The following is a 19,878-nucleotide window of genomic DNA, read 5'->3' on the forward strand; positions in this document are numbered from 1 at the left end:
GGGCGGGACCTGCGCTCGGCCCCGCCGCTTCCGCCGCCTTCAGCGGGGCTGGGGCGGCCCCTCCGGTCCGGGAGCGAGGAGCCGCTTCAGCGGCGGCGGGCGTAGGTCTGCATCAGCCCCGGCGGGTTAAAGCATCCTCCGATGGCAGTGCGCGGGCGGGTGAGCAGTGCTGCCGTGCTCGCCGGTGGAGGGGCTGAGCGGCGACGGGAGGAGCCCACTCGTCCTGTGCGCGACATTTCGGTGGCSCTGCCTCGGGCGGGCAGGAGGGGACAGCGAGGGAGCCGGAGCTCCGGCTGTCGTGGGTGSGGGGGAGCCAGGACCAGATGGGTTGGCCCTGCGGAGCTCTGCGGGCTCTGCGGAGCTTCACTAAGGAAGGCGGGTCTGTGGAGGAGAAATTAGCGCGTAAATCTGTTGGTTTGTACGCAGCTGCGGTTTCATTACTTGAAAGTAGTATAAATATTAAAATAAGTCGGATTCTGTGCTTGGATTCAGGTACCTGASTGTTGCAGGCACTCACAGCTCTGAGGAGCTGGCTCCAAATCACGCCTCTGTTAGGTACTGGCATGTGGCTTTTAGCTGCGAATTTCTTCCATGTACTACTCTGCCAACTACCATAATATTTGGAAAACCTGATTGCTTACTATAGATTTTCATCCTCGGAAAGGCTGGTTTTCACCCTCCCCTTCTTTCCCCAAGCGGTCTATTCTACACGGTTTTCATTTTTTATATGCTGTGTAGTTGCTTAATGCAGAAACTTAGTCGGAGTCTAAGGCTTCCACGCAATTACTGGAATGGTACTGTAGAACCGTGTGGTGTAAAAGCATGTAACCAACAAATATTTTAGAATCAAAAGAAATGAGGGTTAGCAGAATAAAAATCCCAATAAACCTCATACGTTGTCTTTGCAGGAAATTGCTGTATAGAAGGCTACCTTAGCTTTTTGATAAGCAGACATGGTAAGAATAAAAGCACTTTTTATATATTTTCATTCTTTCTGAAATGGTCATCTCTTGGAAAGCGAATAGCTGCTCTGCATCTCAAAGGATTACACATCTTACTCTGATGCTGTGAGGAATTTGTCATTAAAAGTTTAGGGTTTTCATCTCAAACTTATAAAAAGATATTGTGAAAAATAAAACAGGTTSGTTTACATCAGTCTAAAATACAATTATGTTTTCACTGCAGGGATCATGGCTTTTAATGCTACTTTGATAATCTAGTTTGGTTTCTTTCGCCACAGAAGCATTAGTCTRGTTTCAGGAACATACCTCTGCCTCAGCGTTTGTAAACCTCTGCGCTCACAGACTTTTAAAAGTTTAGCAAATCAAGAAATAGTAATAAGACTTTATGTGTCTTAAACTTTTAGAGGATTTTCATGGACATTGTGGGCAGCTGTCTCCTTTACTTGTATACTTTTGCAGTAGTATTCCAGTGTCAACATGATGCTGATTTTTATTAGTTTTTCTATTATCCCTGCAGTAATTTTTTGGCATAGTTTAACTCTTTCCATAGGAGCACTGTGATATTTTTAGCCTGTAGAGACCTTGTTGGCTTAGGTCACTGGCTAACTGACCTTAAATTTTATGAAGGYAATTTATAAATCCTTAAGAAAAGTAAGTTAATTTAGATTTGCTTGTTTGTGATGGCAGACTATATATGCTGCCRTTCAGAACTTTATCATTCCAAAGGCTGCAGGCATCAGTTTCTCTTCTGGTTGTAAAAGCTATGAGTTGTGTGCACCACATATCCAAAACAGATGTAACCTTGATTCTTCACCTTTACATTGAGGTGACTAAGTAGGACCTGTTGGCAAATTAATAATGTATTCCCGGAATGTAACAGCATAAAACAGCTACTGCATTATCGTGGCAAGCTTGATTTGTCCTGAAACTAATGAAATTGAGTGTTTCCAGGTGATTTTACTGGAGATGTGGATGGTTTGTGGCAGTAGCCTTGCTTATGGCYGAATATTGAAACAATGGTTATATGCAGTGCAAACTTCCTTATGTTTTTGGTGGGACTGGGAAATAAAAAAGTGTCTGTTAGTATTTCATTGACGATTTTATTATTATTTTCTGCCTTTTTCCTCAGGCTGTGACACTGCACACTGATGTGGGAGATATTAAAATTGAACTATTCTGTGAGCGCACTCCAAAGACTTGTGAAGTAAGTCAAGTGGCAGGAGTGGGATTGCCTAGAGGTGAAACAAAGGAGTAGAAATAGTGAAGACTGTGGAGGAGGTGAAGTGGCTTTTGCAATTTACTTTTCATGCAATGGAATATCAACATTTTCAGCTGGTGCAGTGTCTGTTCCGCTTATGGAACTTGTGCACTGTGTCATACTGCCTAGAGTTTAATGCCTGTTTCTCACTTGATAAGATTTACCTAAGGGATGCTTCTCTTGAAGTTCCAGCATCTCCCAAAGTGTCCTTTGCTTTTAAGGGGAAATGTAGCACATAGTGTGGGATTCCCAAATTTTCATGAGTTCTCAAACCCTCACAGACTTGATTTTAGTTTAAAAGAATGAGCCTCAGCCACTCCCAGTTTGTCAGGGGCCCCAGTTTTGACTTTTGCAATAAACTTTAACAGAAATAAATTTCATTTATTTTAATGAAAAAGTTGAGGCATGACATTATTCATTATAAAATTACATGTGCAAAATAAAATTGTTGAATGGGAATGATACTTGAGAGCATGTCTTARGCTTTTTATTTGTTGCTCAAGTGAGACAATGCACTGAAATTTTTTTTATTGTTTGTGTGTTACACTGTCAAAGGAGTTTATTAGCTATTATTTGTTTATGACTATTTTATGGCAATACTCTGGAATTCTCATGGTCACAAAGCAAAGCAGAGGTAAAAGCATTGGTCATGCCAATGCTGTCATTTTAGTAAGATAATACTGTTTTTCAGTTGTTTGTTAATATGGTTTGTTTGATTTTTGTAGAATTTCCTGGCTCTTTGTGCTAGTAACTACTACAATGGATGCATATTTCACCGAAATATAAAGGGCTTCATGGTTCAGACAGGGGATCCATTAGGTAAAATTCTTCTGTCTGGGTCTTTCCATTAAAAAAATGTACATAAAAACAAAATGTAAAGAAATGAAAAGGAATTATATATATTAAAAYCAAAATAAGTCAAGTAAGTAAAGTAAAAGTAAGTAAGTAAAGTAAAAATGTAAGAATTGTTGTATTGGTGATAGAGGTTTTTATGATGAGGTTAGTTTTCTGTGGTGGGCTTACAGAAGTCAGGTGTTACCCTGATTTTAAGTAATCATGTATGCTACAAGCTTGAGTTTTTCCACTAAATATGTTTCTGTTGACTTAAGGAGAAGTTGCCACTGTGCTTTGTGTGGCAAAGCACACTTTGCCTCTAAAGGATTTGGGGTAAATGTCCCAGACAGTGTCATGTTTGGGAGAAAAGCTGATRCAGTTGGATCTGTTCGTACTCAACTGAATTTAATTTGAGTATATGTCAGTGTTTTGTTCTTCTTCTTAATAGGTGTTCCTTATATAGAGTTATGTTTCTGTGCAGTGCCAAGAACCTGCCTCAAACTAATTGCAGGCTGTCTACTGTCTTTGTTGTAAAATGTTGTAACAGAACATAATTTCTGGGTTATTTCAGTCTGAAAATTCAGTAATCTCTACTGTGGTGCTTCTTTGTCAGGCACTGGGAAGGGAGGTAACAGCATCTGGGGCAAGAAGTTTGAAGATGAATTCAGTGAATATCTAAAGGTATTTCTGTGCTSTCAGTATGCACTTACATTTTCATCTGAATTTTCTCTGTAGGTTGGAGAACAATAGCATATTGTTAAAATGGGAACAGGTATTTCTGTGCTTGGCAAGATTTGAGGGTTTTCATCTCTGAAAACAGAATTTGAAAGACTTTCTGACTAGGCAAAAAAGTAATTTTTCACTGAAAGAGCCATTTTGAGGATTTAATTACTGATTGTGATAGAATATATTAGCAACCAAGATTTGTTCTCAGTAGTGGTATTGAGAAGAGTTCTAAGTCATAGAGCACTTTGCACAGGTTAGTCCTGGTTTCACAGGTGTGTATTCATGCTGAGGTTTTTCCCCTTGTTCAGCACAGTGTCCGTGGGGTAGTTTCCATGGCAAACAATGGTCCCAACACCAATGGATCACAGTTCTTCATTACTTATGGCAAACAGCCACACCTGGACATGAAGTACACRGTGTTTGGAAAGTAAGTGACCCAACTGCATGCCTCCCTCAGAATGTGTGAGGAATCTGAGTATTTGGGAGCACGTGTGAATGCTTGTCCTTTTTCTCAGAATCTGTCATTGACATTTAATATTTCCTTTCAAAAAATATATTATTTGCCACATAAAATGTTTTGATTGTCTTATTTTGTATCATTTGCTTGCAAAGTCCTTGCCCTGTGATACTTCACTGTAAAGTGTTTTGAAATACCTCAGCTGTGAAATTTAAATCATTATTAGAAGGTGATTACTGTTTTTTCTTGCAGAGTTATTGATGGCTTGGAGACCCTGGATGAGCTGGAGAAGCTGCCTGTGAATGAGAAAACCTACAGACCTCTTAATGATGTTCGCATTAAAGACATTACAATTCATGCCAACCCTTTTGCTCTGTAGCCACAGAATGCCTCAACACATTCTTCAGAGACTGGTCAGGTAATTCCCAGATTATGGGGTTTAAAGAGCCATCARAAAGGGTTACTTCAGCTGGATCATATTTTTGCTTGTTGAATGTTGAATTTTCAGGAGCTGTGACATTGTTTAGGAGCTGTCACTGAGAAGTCTTGTGCTTCAGAAGCCGTATTTTCCTGGATTTTGATTTTTAAACATTCTTTTTTATACTTCTAAAATAAAAATAATTTTTTTCCTAATCTTTGGTTTTTGCCTTATCTTTCTGAGTGATGCTATGTTAAAACAATGCCCTTTGCTATAATTTAATTATGAAATTTTATGATTTATGAAACTTTSCCATGTAAATTGTAATCTTCYTTACTCAGTTTTCTCAAAAGAGGGAAATAAGATAGGTAATTTTTCCCCTAGGTGAGAGCAGTGTCRTAAATAGATGAAACCTTTCTCTCCCAGAGGATTAGAGAACAGATTTAGAGGAGTGCTTGCTCTTGTATTGCTGTGTTGGAACTCTTCAGCCTCCCCAAAATGTAGATGGGAGCAATTTCTTCTGCTTCTGGCACAACACTGTTGGTATGAAATAGTATTTCTGTCCGTACATAGCTGTTGATTGATACTAGGTGACATGGATTTGTTGTCACTTGGCTTTTCATCACTTTTTTGCACGGAGACTAGGGGATAAATACAATGGTGTGGTGTTAAAAAGGCTGTGGTCTTTCAACATGATGTTGAACAGATAAGAGAGCTTTTTGGACTTCTTCCCCCAGTCCTCTTTCCATTCAGTCAGCATCCCTTAGCGAAGCCCATTCTCAAATATGTGCTCTGTAATCCTTGGAAAAAATCCATGGGGAAACCCATGCTGACTTGTAGTCCGCTTCAGGCCATTATTCCCGTTTTGAGACTCAGCCTCCTAACATRATGAGAACTCATTTGCCAGAGAAAGGCAAAGGCATGCCACCTACAGACTACTGAGGTGTTAATGAGCAGAGGTAATTAATATCTTCTCAAGGGGACAAAGTTCCTATATTCTTCATTGAATGTTGCTTCAAGCTGCTAGCCCTTGTTCCAGATTTAGTGTATTTTAGTGTAGTACTTCAGTCAGTCAGGTACAGGATTTTATTCTTTTGGCACTGTGCTCTGTCTTTTCCATATAAAAAGTGCAATAGCAARAAGTGTGCAATGGTGCATGAGACTGACATTACTGCCACGCAGGAGAAAGGGAGGAACTTTAGTGGGAAATTTACCACAGTGCAAAGGAACTGTAAATAATCAGTAACTATAAATGCTGACATCCTGCACTGAACTGGAAACAATGGTATTATGTCTGTTTTCCTCGACTTGGTCTAAGCTGGAGAGCAGTGGGCRAGAAGAAAATGATGGTACACGATCTTTGAACAGTAACAGACTTGCATGTTGTAATGTACATATGGTAAATTGATTCCGGACAACCACTACACACGCCGAGGGCAGTACAAATTAACAGGGTAAGAAATTACGGTTGTTAATTACAGCTCACCAGGGTAAGAAATTACAATTTGGCAATTCGGTGTCCCCGCCCCCCCCTTTCCCCGCTCCCCTCAGGCCGCCATGTTGTCTCCGCGCCGTTTCGGGCGGTGAGAAAATGGCCTCAGCCGTTGTGGCGAGGAGTGCAACCTTTTCCCCGCGTCCACAACCTTTCCCCGAGCCCCTGCTCGGTTCGAGCCCCGATTCTTTGGCCGGGGCGGGGATTCGGGGATTCAGGGATTCAGGGATTCGGGGATTCGGGGATCCGGCCCCTCTCGCTCCGCCCGGTGCCCTGAGGGGGGAGCGGTGCCGGCGGCTCGGGCTGAAAGGGGGAATAACAGGGGTGCGGATGAGTGAGTTCGCTTCTCCTCTTGGGGCAAACTTACCCCAAGTTTTATTGTCGTTTTATGTGATTTAGTGTTAGGAATTCTCCCGGAATCCATAGAAAGACTTTTGAAGTCTGTAAAAGCCCAGTGGGCAGTATTTGCCCTTGTTAAAACACTCAGAAATCTGCCCTTGTTAAGCACACAGAAGCCTTTTTCCTCAGATACGCAGCACTGACCTTAGTAGCTTTGCAAAGTGTCGAGTGTCCGAGCCCCGATATGTCTTTTTAAAAAGCTTTTTTTCTTTTCTCTCTCTCTCTCTATTTTTTTTTTCTTTTTTTTTAAGGAATAGGTTACAGATTTAAGCTCCCGTGTCAAAAACAATTAATTTGGAAAAAAAAAAAACCTCTTGAATTTACATGGAAGAAACAGCTAAAAAATTGGATGTTGAGGAAAAATACAATCTTCGTTCTAGTGTAAATTCCACAATTAATAGCTTTGCAAATTGTTTGTCTGTGGGATGCAATTCAAAGAGTAAAGTATCTTTGTTACACTTGGGGAATTCCTGTCGAATTAATGAATTAAAATTAATTAATTTTATCAGGGATAAAAGAAAAAGACCACTTTGCAGAAGGTGCAACAATRCTAAGAATGAAAGGGGACACCATTCAGAAGTGCACAGGAGAAAAAGTGCTGCAAACACTTTTCTCAGACTCCTGGCAGGTAAATAACTTCTGGACTTCTGATATCAGCAGGCACGTTTTAAGATTTTATTATTCTGATGTGGTCACTGGATTAATTTTTGAGTTGAAGGTATTCCAAGAAAGATGTCTTGCAGCTGATAGCAAAAAGCTGCCTGAAGAGGGGCACTGGAATGATTTTAATTACATTTATTGTCAATAGTTTATTCCTTTGGCTCATATTAGTAGCTGATTGTTTTTTGCTAGGATTGCATTTCCTTCAGTGAAAATCTGTAATTTTTACCTAGGCTTGTGATTCCACAGAATATGGTCCTGCTATTTGTTCACTAAACATTGGAGCAGATTAATGAACAKTAACCATCAGTTGGARTACTTGCAATACAGGCATCACTTTCATGCCTTCAAAATTTGTATYATGACAAGCATTTGCTTAACCCCTATTCTAAAATCCAAGGACAAGCTTTTAAACTTGATTTTGACTAAATACCACTGAAATAGCAAGGGGGTCATGCCAGAACTTTCTTTTGCAAGAAGAGAAATCTGTAGAATTGAATATGGATGATGTCTGCCCACTAACAGGGTGGTTTTTCTGATCTTTGTTACACTGTTAAAAAACCTGAAGATTGGAGTTGTAARTTAAGATCTTAGGCCAAGACAGTGTAAAGCAAATGTATATGCTATTTATGATTTGAAAAAAAATAGCTTCTTGCCATACACTCATACAAGTGATTTAATCTTGATTGCCTAAGATGGGTATCTTAATTTGGACACAAGGCCATTTAAATATATATATATATATATTTATGTGCATATATATACACACATATATATGTAAAGATTGTTATCAAATCCTTTTTCTTTAAGAAAAAAATAGGGGTCCTGAAATCATARAGGAAAATTCAGTTAGCCAGTCTTTCAAAAGAAAAATAATCGTAATTTTGTTGCCTTCTAGTTTGARTATGGCACCTGAAAATTTGTTCCTTGCCGTGTTTTTCTCCTGTAACATAAACAATGCACATGAAACTATGCCCTGCAAATTTCCAGGGACTGAATTTGAAATTGCTCCTGCCACTGTACAAGGTACCTAACACRTCAGTTAACATTTTTGCCACTTAAATGACTGAAAAAGGCTCGTAACTTTTGAATGACAGCTGTGTTAGGCTGCGTGATGTGGAAGGTTTTCCAGTATTAGCCCAGCATACATAAATACCATGTAGATRGGGCCTTTAATTTCTAAGAACAATAATAAGGTATAAAGTATGTTCACAGAATTGATATATGAAACTTTAGTCTTTTTTTATGCATAATGAGCCTTGGTTATATTGTCAGCATGTACTAAAAAAGTACCTTTTCTAAAAAGGCTGCCATTGCTATAAACCACGTGTATTTGAATATTCTTAGTTAAAAGTACTTGCTGGTCTACTCTTCAGTCCCATCTTTTCAGAAGAGGCAAACAAGTAGCTGAAATAATAAAAAATTTGGCTCAGATGCCCCAAAGCAGCTTATGAAGTCTTAGTACTGGAACATGGAAAGGCACTGGATCCTGGCAGTACACACAGAGTATACAAAGCTACCTGTACTCTGGCTGGTTTGGTTTTAGTACTTCTGTGATGCTGTTTTCTGCAATATGGAATGGGTGTGTCTCAGTGTTCATACAACTGTTGCAAATCATGTCTTGTTCCTGCCTTTGTAGTCACTGTGTCCAGACGTTAGAATGGTTTCAGCACCATGGACGTGTCTGCATTGTTTTTGAGTTTCTGGGGCTAATCACCTTTGCCTTCAACCAGAGATGAAAGCTGTGAGCTTTGATGAGTATCAAACACTTTGGTGTCCACAGGGCAGCACAGAGCTCCTGAAGGTACCCRTGGCCAGTAGCAGCCTGTTAGCTGACCTCTCATGCAAGGTGTTTCACATGCTATTCTACACTCCAGCAGTGCAGCGCTCTCTTTCCTGAGTTCTTGGGACTGTTTGCAGTCCAGTATCAAACAAGAACCTTCTGAATCCTTTCACAGCACTGGGATGGTCACAGCCATGYGAYGTTTGGAGTGTACAGTGTATTCTCATGGAATACCACCTTGCACCTCCACTCTTTCCTGTAAGTTACTGTGAACCTTATAATGATGCAATGTCTGTAATACTTCTCAGATGGGTAAAAATATGCTGGAGAGGCAGGGACTAAAGTGGAATGATTTGTGCAAGAATGTCAGCTGCCTTTCTCCAGACTGGAGACTAGATGTAGGCACATGGGAACTGTATGAGCAGAACATTCTACACTTTGCTTTCAGTCAACATTTTGGCAGCAGCTTGGTGTGAAGAATCACCCTCTTAACATTTGTAATTTACAAGCCATGCTAGTAACAGATGTAGATTCATCTGTCACCATCAGCAAATTCAAATACCTCAACTTTGTCATCTTGACAGTATTGCTGAAACTTGAGATTAATGACCAAATAAMAAAAAAAAAAAAAAAGTASGGTCAAGGAGAAAAAAACCTAGTATGCTCCAATTTATTTTAAGAAACAGATTACTACAGCCACTTCTTTTTGTACCCTGAAACTGATTATTGGTTGCAGGGTCCAGTGAAAAATAGTTCTGCCATACCACATGATAAAGAAAAGCAGGTAATTATATTTTTATGTACCTGGACTGCTATAGTTTAATTTAAATATTTTTGAATTAGGTTTAAGAGCCAGTCATCCCTTTGCTGTATTTGACAAGCTGGCTACTCTTGTGGAATATTCCCAGATCAACTCCCAAGTTATGAACTCGCACTTCTACTGAAGGGACGAACAGCATGTTTGAGTAACAAATACTGTCTGGTTAAGGAAATGTAAGTTTTTGTCATGGTGGATTGAGATGAACAAAATCTTGGTGGCAGATACTGATCAACCCACTGTAAGCGACTGAATGTAATATGAGAAGGAAATTCCATATTTTAGTGGACAGAAGGTTTAAGCATAATTAGAGGATAAACAAGCATTTTATTTTCATGAAGGAATTCAAGACATGCCAGGATTCTGACCACAAGAACCTCYTTGACCTGATTCAGAAGATGCTGGAGTATGTCCCAAACAAGCACTACGCTTCTGGTGCAGTGCTTTCCTTTCCTTTCTCCATTGAAAGGCACAAAAAGGGTACAGGCTTCTGCAGCTAAGCAGGATGAGTCRCAGGGACAAAAGAAATTTAAACACCATTGATTTTGAAACTGGTTATGCTGTTACTTTGTAGTATTTCTTGGATACTTACCAAATGTTGACATAAAACTTACTTAGTATACAGATGAACCTGGTTTTCAAACTGATGGGACATTAGCACTTTTCATGTGGAAAAAAGCACCCTAACATAAAGATTATTTTAATTACATTGTATTCAGCAGTCCTTGAATTAGGCAAAAGACCGCTTTTAGCCTGCAGTGCCACTGCTGCTTTCTTTTCAGATATGGAGCAGAGACAGCCCTTGTCATTAAGGATGGCCTTTATTTGCTTTAAAAAAAAAGTTACAAAGTAAGGAAGATCACTGTAGTATTGAACAGATTGCATTGTGATGACCAATTTTTTCATTCATTTTAGTARGTGTACTCTGGTTACCAGTATTTCAGTTAATGCTCACTGTTAGCTTACAACAGTATAGACTTCACTTTTTTCMCCCAATCTTTCTGAATTGAACTGTCCTGAGAATTTCCATTAGGRATTGAAGTTTCAGGGAGCAGATAAGCTGTTTGGTTTAGCATGTGAGCTGCCAGCATAAAAGAATCTCTAAACTTCAAGGGTGGGGGATGGAGTTTTGGCTGCCTTAGATTCCAAGCAGCTGTGCATTTACAGAGCAGCAGAAAGCAGCTGCTCCCCCTGCCCCAGCCCTGCCAGCAGCATYGCCTGGCTTGAGAAAGCTGGTGGGCAGCTCTGTGTGGAACAGCACTGGCTTGTACTTCCATGAGGSAAAGGGGAAAGGAAGGCACCCCCAGAGCTGCGAGGGCACCTGACAGCCCCTCAGGAACAYGGGCCACCAGCTGTGACAGCCAGCAGGCTCAGAGATGCCACTCTTCATGCCCCACTGGGGTAATCAATTGCTGCCACCACAACTACTTTCCAGCAGTGGGGCACCCACCTTCCCCRAAGTTGGAATAGAGCATTGCTTTATGCTGGAAGTCTAGTAAAGGGATGACAAAGTATGTGGGGACATGGACAGCCACCTATAAAGGGGGCTGTTTGGTGATACAGACTGCAGTGCCACACAAGCGATGGCCTCTTCACTTGGAAGGCTTTTTTACAGTTGAATTTGCAAGCAGAACTGCYCTAACTCTTCATTCACTATATCACATCTATTCCAATACAGACAGAAATCCCAACAGATGTAGAGGATTTCACYGTGGAAGGCCTTAAATTACATTATTACAGTAGAAAATACAGGAGGTAGAAGATAACTGAAAGGACAAATGCAGATTAAGAGTCAAATCTAACAGCTCCTGTAAGCTACTTGAACATGGTTTTAAAAACTAAATCCAGTATTTCATTAACTATAGAAAACAGTTAAAATAAATTGCCATGAGAGCCCTTATATCATGCTTGATATAGGGAGGTAGGATGTAAGAATCAGAAGGACACATGAGACATGACACATATCTACAGCTCCWGTTTGCTTTACTGAGGCCACCGTTTCTCAGGTCAGTCACCCTCTTCAGCTTCAGACTCCGACTCTGCAACAAAGAGAGCTCGTCAGCAGCCTGGCCACGGCTCAGCCCCCCAGCCCCAGCTCAGCTGCTGCCCTGCATCCTGCACAACAGCTGCTACTGGATCCACATGGATTTCACTAGCAAGTTTTTCTAGCCAGGACCAGGAAAGGGGGCACACTCATATCAGAGGGGCAATTACATCCCCCCACTCCAAAACACAGCAATAATGCTGTGTTTATTAGGGTTCCCAAAATGAACAAGCTCCACTTATGAGCTAAGCTGCTGKGTTACCTTCTTCAGCATTCTTGAGCCATTCAACAAACTTTTTCATCTGCTCCAGAAAAACACTCTTTCCTTTTGCAAGATGCGCATCTTTATACCACTTCAGGATGGGTTCTTCACTCAGAACTTCAGCTGTTAAGATGRACAAGAGCAGAATTAACACAGCAAACTTCTGAGAACCTGACTGGCAGCCTTTGCTTCCTCCCCTAAAAGCATCACACACTCCCTTCTCTGGGTATAGCTGGACAGACTTGCATTAGGAGTACATCCAGTTACGTATTTTGAGAACCAAAAATGGCTGCTAGCAGTTTCATCAGCACTGTAYCTAGGAGCTGCACTTTCACTCCCACTAACAGTCTGGCGTGTTTCACACTTATTTGAAGTGGCCAATGTTTAGTTAACAGCTAAGAACAGATGGAAATTCTTTTAACGTCCAAAGTATGCCACGGGAAGTGTTTAGGTGTTTCTTAAATTTTACAAGTACAATATAATCTTCAGTTTAACAAGTTTCCACAGGTGCAAGCATGTTCTTTGGTAACACCGCTTATCAGTCACTTAAAAAGAGCCTAGAGCAGCCCACAACACACTGGTGGTCTCAGTCTTCGGCTGCTCACAGTCAATGTTAAGAGACTAATGTTAATGTTAAGAGAACTAAGAATACACAATCATGAAACTTAACATGCCTTAAAAATCTAAATTTAGCTTTGTTTTACAACTCTTAAGCAGATCTACTGYAGACAGGCAGCATCTTTGTCCTGCACTTCCCTATTGTGCCAAGGACCAGTCCCATGCACCTTTGCATTTCTGCAAACAGAASGCAAAGAATTCTTCAGCTCATGAAGTGCTGTGTTTGTAGCACTGATCTTCCCCAAAGCATTTATCAGAACTGAAGCATTTTGTTTCAGAAGCTTTAAAAAACCCAACAAACCAAAGCCAACMCCTCCAAAACCCCACAACCCCCTGAAAGTACAACTCCACAGAAGTTACCTTTGTAGAAGAGCACCACTATTTTCTGGAAGGCCTTCATGAAGTGAATGTTATCATAACAATACTCCTGAATCTTCAACAGAAGAGTCAGCTCTGACTGACCTTGGGTAGTGAAGGCAGCAAGTAGAGGGCTGTATTGCTGTAACAAGAACAATCRATTGGCACACAGAGAGCACTTCACTTTTACCACCTGACTAAAGCTGGTTTCACAGCTTCCATTAGCCACTGCTTAGAAATTTGCAACCACTGCTCCACCCCAGAGCAACTCTGCTGCAGTCACCGCCTCTGCCTCAGGACATTGGCCTGTAAAACCCTCACAAGGGGGAGAATTCCCCATCTCGCACTGTGCAATAGTGGGACTGCAGCCTTTAACATTTAAATGGAAGCTGCAGAAAGAAGGAAAACCAAGCCCTGCCCAAAGAGTGCAGAAGTCCATACTAAAGTTACAGTACCTTCAAATGCTTAATGGCTTGCTCTGCTACCAGCTCCTCCTTTTTGTTCCACTCCACTGTGCTCATTACACTTGACCATATTATGGCTACCACAGTCTGTTCTGAGATGTTGTTTTTCTTCATCTCCTCTTTCACGTACAAGATGATCTGACAGACAGAGTAAGAGTCAGCACAAAGRCCACATATGGCACTAAGCTAAATTAAAACTTCTCTTCTAAARGTAACCCAGGTTTCAGAATGACAAGCAAACTCTTTGATCATACAGCAGGATTCAGGACATTAAGGAAAATCCACAAAGCTAATACCAACATACCCCCAATCCCCGAGTCCTCATTTTAATTCCTGGTGAGAGCTAAATTCAGTATAAAAGAGGAGGGAAAGTCAGAAAGCACCTCCACCTTGTCTACAAACACTTACATCCTTGAATGGATCTCCTCTTGACATCTGCTCCTGCAGTTCTTTCTGCAGCTCCTTCCGAGCTCCTATGGATTGCTGGTTCCGAACATACTCAGAAAGTTCTTTCAGTCCTGCTTCAGTGAAGTACTTGGAGAAGTGTTCAACACTTTGTTTGTTGGCTGGGAAGAGTTCCTGAAAACAAAGTTTACAACTAATTTGTAAAAGAAATATGTGTTAAGCACTTTTCTGGAAAATGCTGTTCACTAAATTGGCTTAAGTAGATTTCGGTGGTACTCACCATAAGCCTGTTGTCCATGTTTACTTTGCGAAGACTAACAGCCACTGCATTGATATCTTTCTCATTTATCCATGATTTGAACAGCTTAACTGCAAAGGCTGCAGAAACACCTGTGCAATAGGAATATTTCCATTACTAGTGAAATGCAAAATACAGGGAATCGTAAGGCCTGAGTACAGGGTACTTGGTTTGTCAGATCCCTGCTCAGAGCTGCAGCTGTGCTTCCAAGCAACCCCAGCACTGTCTTGCAGCGCCCCTCTTGCCCAAGGACACTGCAGCCTCCAGCAAGTTGGACTTCTACACCCGGAACCCCTAAGTCTTCCCTGTTTTGAACTCAACTCTTCTTGCTGCAACTTAGGAAGGAAGCTAAAGACATGACAAATGTTTGGCATCCTGAAAGGTCTCTCTCCAAAATACAGTAGCACCTTGCTGGGCAACGCTAGTGATGACAGCCCCCAGTGTCATGCAAGGAAACTCCTACACACAAGCTTTCTCAAAAAACACATTTTCTGAAGCCCTAACAAGATGTTCCAGGTTGTGGGGCATCACATTTACTTTYCTAATCCTGTAGTCAATGTATCAACTCATGAGCTGCAAGGGTGTACTGACTGTCATCACGATTTCTACCTAATTGTCACGGGTCTATCTTCCCTTCCTAAGGGAGGAGCTGCACCACACTTACCTTCTTTAACCAAGTTCTCGTTGTAGAGACTGTTGAGAATTGATGCATTCAGTGTCCCGTTGGCAAGCAGAATACCCGTCAGCATGGCCAGTTTGTTCCGCTCGGATTCTGWGAACCCTTTCAGGAACAGCAGCAACTGCAGAAGTAAGAAGAGCTGTATAAAACTGYCATCTTTTACTAAGCTTTGGCCACTGCCTCTGTGTTAAACATTTGTTTCATCAAGCTACTCAACTAGCAGAAGGACTAGTCACTGGTAGTCTCCTCTACCAGTCATGCAAGCTAGCCATTCTTCTATTAACAACTTACAAGAGTTGTATTTTAATAATCCATTTTATGATGTAACCATTGTACAGAGTGATTAACTAGCAGAATTTGAAGGTTTATTTGTCTGCTGACAAAAACCCAMTCCATACCTTTTTGACTTCATCTTCAAAGCCTTTCTCCAGGTACTTGTAACGCCTGATTAGCTTGTTAAAAACCTAAGAAGACACAGAGTATATYATCTTTTGTTCTGAACCATCATTCAATTAGAATTAAAAAAGACTAAGTTCAGTAAAGCAGGACTGAACTCTTTAGAGCACTCACAGCTTGAAAMACTACTACTCTACCACTTCCAGTATGCTTAAAGCCATGCATTATTTTTACRTAACCTTACAACTACACAAGCATTTAATTTTTGACCATTAAAAAGCTTTAAGTTAAAGTGTCCTCATTTCAGAACTAACCTGAGCAAATGCTTGCATGGTTTCTAGGTCTTCCTGTGCTGCAAACACACAGACGTTAGTGCGTGTCATGTCGTCTGCCAGGGTGCCGCCTGGGGCTGCAGGAGGATTTAAGCATTAGTAGTGTTACTCCCCAGTGAGAGCACTGAGCAGTCTCCACAGCAGAACTCCAACACCCATAACATGCAACATGTTGTCCTTTCACGATGAACTCAATGTCCAGATACTGAAGACACCCCTACATTTCCATCTATTCCACTGCTGCACTGGAACTTGGAAATCAGGTGCTTAGATTTGAACATTTAAATATTCTGGCCCCCTACTTCTAAGGAGATCGGCAACACATCTTGTTTGCATGTGAGTAAGTCAACATGGTCATATGAGCTCCTCTTCCYTTCAGTGGCTTCCTTTAAGCTCCTTTAATTCCAGCAAGTGTCTTTTTARTGTCTGCTGCAACAGTGCTGCTTTGTAGCTTTTACATGACAGAGTAAGTCACAACAGTAGACTGAAACATGTAGAAACAGACACATGTTCAAAATTCCCGACAGATGAGCTTGCAACTTTAGTTATTTMGGTTGCTTCACCAATGAAGGTACATTCAGGTCACCAGCTTCAGTGCCAGAACACCCAATTATTGATTTCTATGCCTTTCTATGTGCAGTGGAAATCCTTTTGTTACCTATTAGTCAGAAACATGACTTTAAAACCAGAGGTAAGTATGTATGGYAATAATATTAAAAGCTGGTAAGGAAACAGGATGTCAGTTTTTCTTGTGGCCTCATCTGACTGAAGATCAAAGCTGGTCTTAGCTACCTGTTACAGAGAGGGAGTTGAGTAAAGCACCCCATATCACCATTAATGCTGCAATACCTTCCCCCCTTCCCCTTCAGCCTCATTCCTATAAGGAATGCTTCCTATCACAATCTGCACTGGTTAAGACTCTTGCATGTAAACCCACATATTGTAACAATTCCAGTATGTGCTTACCAGGTTGGTAAGCATGTGCTTCTCTTWGCTCTGTACCCAGAGCGTATACATGAGTTTACAAGACTTTCTGCCATCAYGTTTACTTCCTCAGACCCTCAGTGTTCTCTGCTGACTCGACCACCCTCTCAGTTCTCACTTCCTGATGTGTGCTAGAGCTCATGACMTCTCTATTGTCAACAACAAATCATTGCTAATAGCATGTCCAAGACATGCTCTTCAGACTCTTCTGTAAATAAGTTTCCTCACCAAAATAACAGGGCAGGATGCACAAAGCACAGGATTATATCAGAATCTTTCAGGGCAACTACTGGTCCTGTTACCACAGACCCCACATCTGAAACAAGCATTCAACCACCTCACATCATTAGAAGTGAACTTGACTAGAGACAGGACCTACTCCTGGTAAAAAAAAAAGAAACCAACCAAAAACCCAACCAACAAAARCCAGCCAAACAAACAAACTAACCCAACAACACACTCCACAACAAAAAATCCAAATTACTTTCTTCTAAGCAGAGTTTGTACAATCTACACTTTAAGGAATGCAAACAGACTCAGGTAAAATTGCGGCAGGTTATACAGAGTATTTCTACATTAACTGCTCAATCACCAAAATGATCAGGTAGTTTACCACAGATTATGGAGTTTTTGTAGAGTGAAGTGAATGAAGCTGACAGCAGCCACATAAAAGCAACTTACCCAGCATTCCACCAGCCACCAGGATGTCAAAAAGTGTTTCTGCATAGCGGCGGTAATCAAGTTTTGCACCAGATGCATCAAGAAACTTTGCTACTGCCTCCAAGTCAGTGCCAGTTTCAGTTAAACCTTGAATAATACAGTCCTGGAACTGAGTAGGGTCAAACCTCTCTTTTTCATCTGTAAAGCARAAGTGTTGAAGTAAGATTTCCATGAAAAGTTCGTTGTGGTCATTATTACTTGGCTCTAACAAAACTTATCCAACTTCTCAGTTTCATTCTTATACCCCTATTCTCCTCTCCAAAACCAGAGACACAGTTCATGCTGGAAGGCAATTCTTTGATTCATGCCCCTACAGTTTTGTACATTTGACTCCATTACCCATGTGTTATTTMAGCTTTTTGGGCCTCTCTCTGTTTTGGATCAAATATTCTGACTGACAAACTGCATACCACTATCACACCTAGCAATTCACTTTTTGGCTATGAAGACCATCCCCTCCTCTTAACCTGGAGTTAAGTGAGTTTGAARCAATTACTTTTCCTCATGTGCCCAGGGGAGATGCAGACATGTGAGCTAATTTAATGGACTGTAATTGCAGATCTATTTAGCATCCTTTGCTGTTGTTACACAGAAAATACACTCGTTCATACCTGAGATACATCAGCTGATCATTGCATGGTCAACATGCAACAAATCCATCCATGTAACAGAAAGTCTTAMGAGAGAGGAGGTCTCAATTGGAAATCATGAGGTGAAAWGCTTCCAAAGATAGAGAACTCAACWGCAGATCTTATTCTGAGTGCTGTCTACAACAGCATAGCCAATATGTACACAGCCTAGTAGGGCATATTGGTGCCCAGGTATCAACACATCAGTAACAGCTGGGTGCAAGTTTGGAAATACTGGATCAGTAATTTTCTAGGGCAGATTCATGGAGCTTATTGTTCCAGGAGTTGCCTCAAAGCCAAACTACGTTAAGTGCTTAAAAAGAGACTAAACCCTGGGCTGYTGGCATTTCATCTGCTGGATAGACTGAATCTCATTCAAGAGATTCTCAAGGTGCTTTGACATTCAAACAGGTTCTATAAATTAAAGTGTGATTCTGCATGTACAGCATCCTTACAGCTGCCTGTTAGAGCTGGAACACTACTGGTATACAAGTAAAACTCTACTGAACAGAAACCCTAAGAGCTGTCCCCACTTCCTCTTCATGTTGGAAAAATACAAAGTTACTCATCACACCTCTTCAATCACTAACTCTTCTTATGAAGAAATTGTGCATGTAGGGAGACAGGCCTTTGCACATCCCATGCTTTGGGGTTTTTTTGGATGTTGACTGGGGGATAAGTGGGTGGGTAGGTTTGTGAGACTTTGTGGGGGTTTTCTGTCAATTAAAAAAAAATTAAACAAGGACAATGTAACTTTTATYCAATGGTTAAGACAGAAATTCTWACTACATTAGATGCTCCTTAGGTGYGTGTATTAACCTGAAACAAGGAGCTCCTGTGCTGGAGCTCCCCTGTAATGCAGGAATACTAAATCCTTCTGTTTGCAGCTAAACACACTCAGTATGGTTTTAGAATAACCATCTTTTAGGCCAAGGTTATCACAGTAAATTCAGCGACAATTCTGACTGCCAATTAATTTTTATTAGTACAGAGAACATTGCAGCACCCAGAGTCAGCCTCAGGACTCTGCACGTAGCATGATCTCTTGCAAAAGATTTATGGTTAAGAGCATGAGGGCAATGGTTTGTTTACTGACATTAGCCGACGCTTTGCAAACGCCGGCAGCCCGTCCTGGCAGCGGGCATGGCACGRTAACTCACCTCTTTTTCTGGTTTTAAAACGCTGGCCCGATAGTGTCGGCTTCTGCGGCTTTTGATTATTCATAAAAGACACCCTGCAAGGAGGCAGAGGCAGCCGTGAGGACGCTGCGGGCAGGGCCGCGCTGCCGCTCGCCCCCGCTGCGACGCTCCTCCCTCCCTCCCTCCGCTCCCCGCGGCGCTGCGGCCCCGCCCGGCTCCCGACACGCACCGGGCTCCGCGGGCGGAGGGGCCGAGGGTGGAGCCGGGCCCGCGCCGTGCCAGTGCCTGTGCCTGTGCCTGTGCCTGTGCCCGCGGCCGTGCCCGCGCCGCTCGCCCCCCGCCCCAGCCGCTCGCCCCGACATGCCCTCCCCGCCGCCAGCGCTGCCGTGCTCCCGGTGGCCGTGCGGGGCTGGAAGAAGGGGTACGCCACCCCGCCACCTCCACCTTCCCGCAGCGCGGTGCGGCCCATAGCGCCGGGCTGTCACCCCCATCCGCCATCCCCCGCTCGCGCCTGTCCCCTCACCGATTTTAAGGCAGAGAGAAAACGCCCGAGCGGCCCGGAGCGGAGAGGGGCAGGAACGGCAGCGAGGAGCAGCGGCAGCAAGACCTCTGWGAGCGGAACCTACGCCAGAGGAAGAGGGGAGGGCTTTGTACCGTGCGCCCCGCCCCAACAGAGAGGATGGAGGGAAGGGGCAGGGCGGGGGCAGGCCCGGTTAGGGCCGCTTGGGCTGCGGCCTGGAGGCGT

General features: G+C 42.2%; 2 protein-coding genes across 6 annotated transcripts; one reads left to right on the forward strand and one right to left on the reverse strand.

Annotated features, from left to right (window-relative positions):
• Positions 1 to 23: 23 nt before the first annotated feature.
• On the forward strand, positions 24 to 4,828 carry PPIL3 (peptidylprolyl isomerase like 3). Of its 4 annotated transcripts, none has more exons than XM_057375771.1 (7): positions 24 to 105; positions 909 to 956; positions 2,092 to 2,166; positions 2,946 to 3,039; positions 3,668 to 3,735; positions 4,089 to 4,207; positions 4,490 to 4,828. In XM_057375771.1, the coding sequence occupies exons 2-7, from the start codon at positions 954 to 956 to the stop codon at positions 4,614 to 4,616; spliced, it is 486 nt and encodes a 161-aa protein (XP_057231754.1). In that variant the 5' UTR covers positions 24 to 105; positions 909 to 953; the 3' UTR covers positions 4,617 to 4,828. The 4 variants fall into 4 exon arrangements, with proteins under 4 accessions (XP_057231754.1, XP_057231753.1, XP_057231756.1 ...); XM_057375770.1 differs by having other exon boundaries at positions 26 to 159; XM_057375773.1 differs by lacking the exon at positions 24 to 105 and adding an exon at positions 206 to 225.
• Positions 4,829 to 10,608: 5,780 nt separating this feature from the next.
• BZW1 (basic leucine zipper and W2 domains 1) lies at positions 10,609 to 19,781 on the reverse strand. Of its 2 annotated transcripts, XM_057375733.1 has the most exons (12): positions 19,657 to 19,781; positions 19,155 to 19,228; positions 17,327 to 17,503; positions 15,644 to 15,738; positions 15,332 to 15,397; positions 14,919 to 15,054; positions 14,237 to 14,346; positions 13,960 to 14,130; positions 13,543 to 13,689; positions 13,091 to 13,229; positions 12,113 to 12,235; positions 10,609 to 11,845 (listed from the first exon to the last, which is right to left on the reverse strand). In XM_057375733.1, the coding sequence occupies exons 2-12, from the start codon at positions 19,216 to 19,218 to the stop codon at positions 11,814 to 11,816; spliced, it is 1,260 nt and encodes a 419-aa protein (XP_057231716.1). In that variant the 5' UTR covers positions 19,219 to 19,228; positions 19,657 to 19,781; the 3' UTR covers positions 10,609 to 11,813. The 2 variants fall into 2 exon arrangements, with proteins under 2 accessions (XP_057231716.1, XP_057231717.1); XM_057375734.1 differs by lacking the exons at positions 19,155 to 19,228; positions 19,657 to 19,781 and having other exon boundaries at positions 15,733 to 15,738; positions 17,327 to 17,404.
• Positions 19,782 to 19,878: the final 97 nt, after the last annotated feature.

The sequence above is a fragment of the Malurus melanocephalus genome, unplaced genomic scaffold (assembly GCF_030028575.1).
Source record: "Malurus melanocephalus ecotype Western Australia unplaced genomic scaffold, MMel_1.1 scaffold_257, whole genome shotgun sequence".
Taxonomy (NCBI): Eukaryota; Metazoa; Chordata; class Aves; order Passeriformes; family Maluridae; genus Malurus; species Malurus melanocephalus.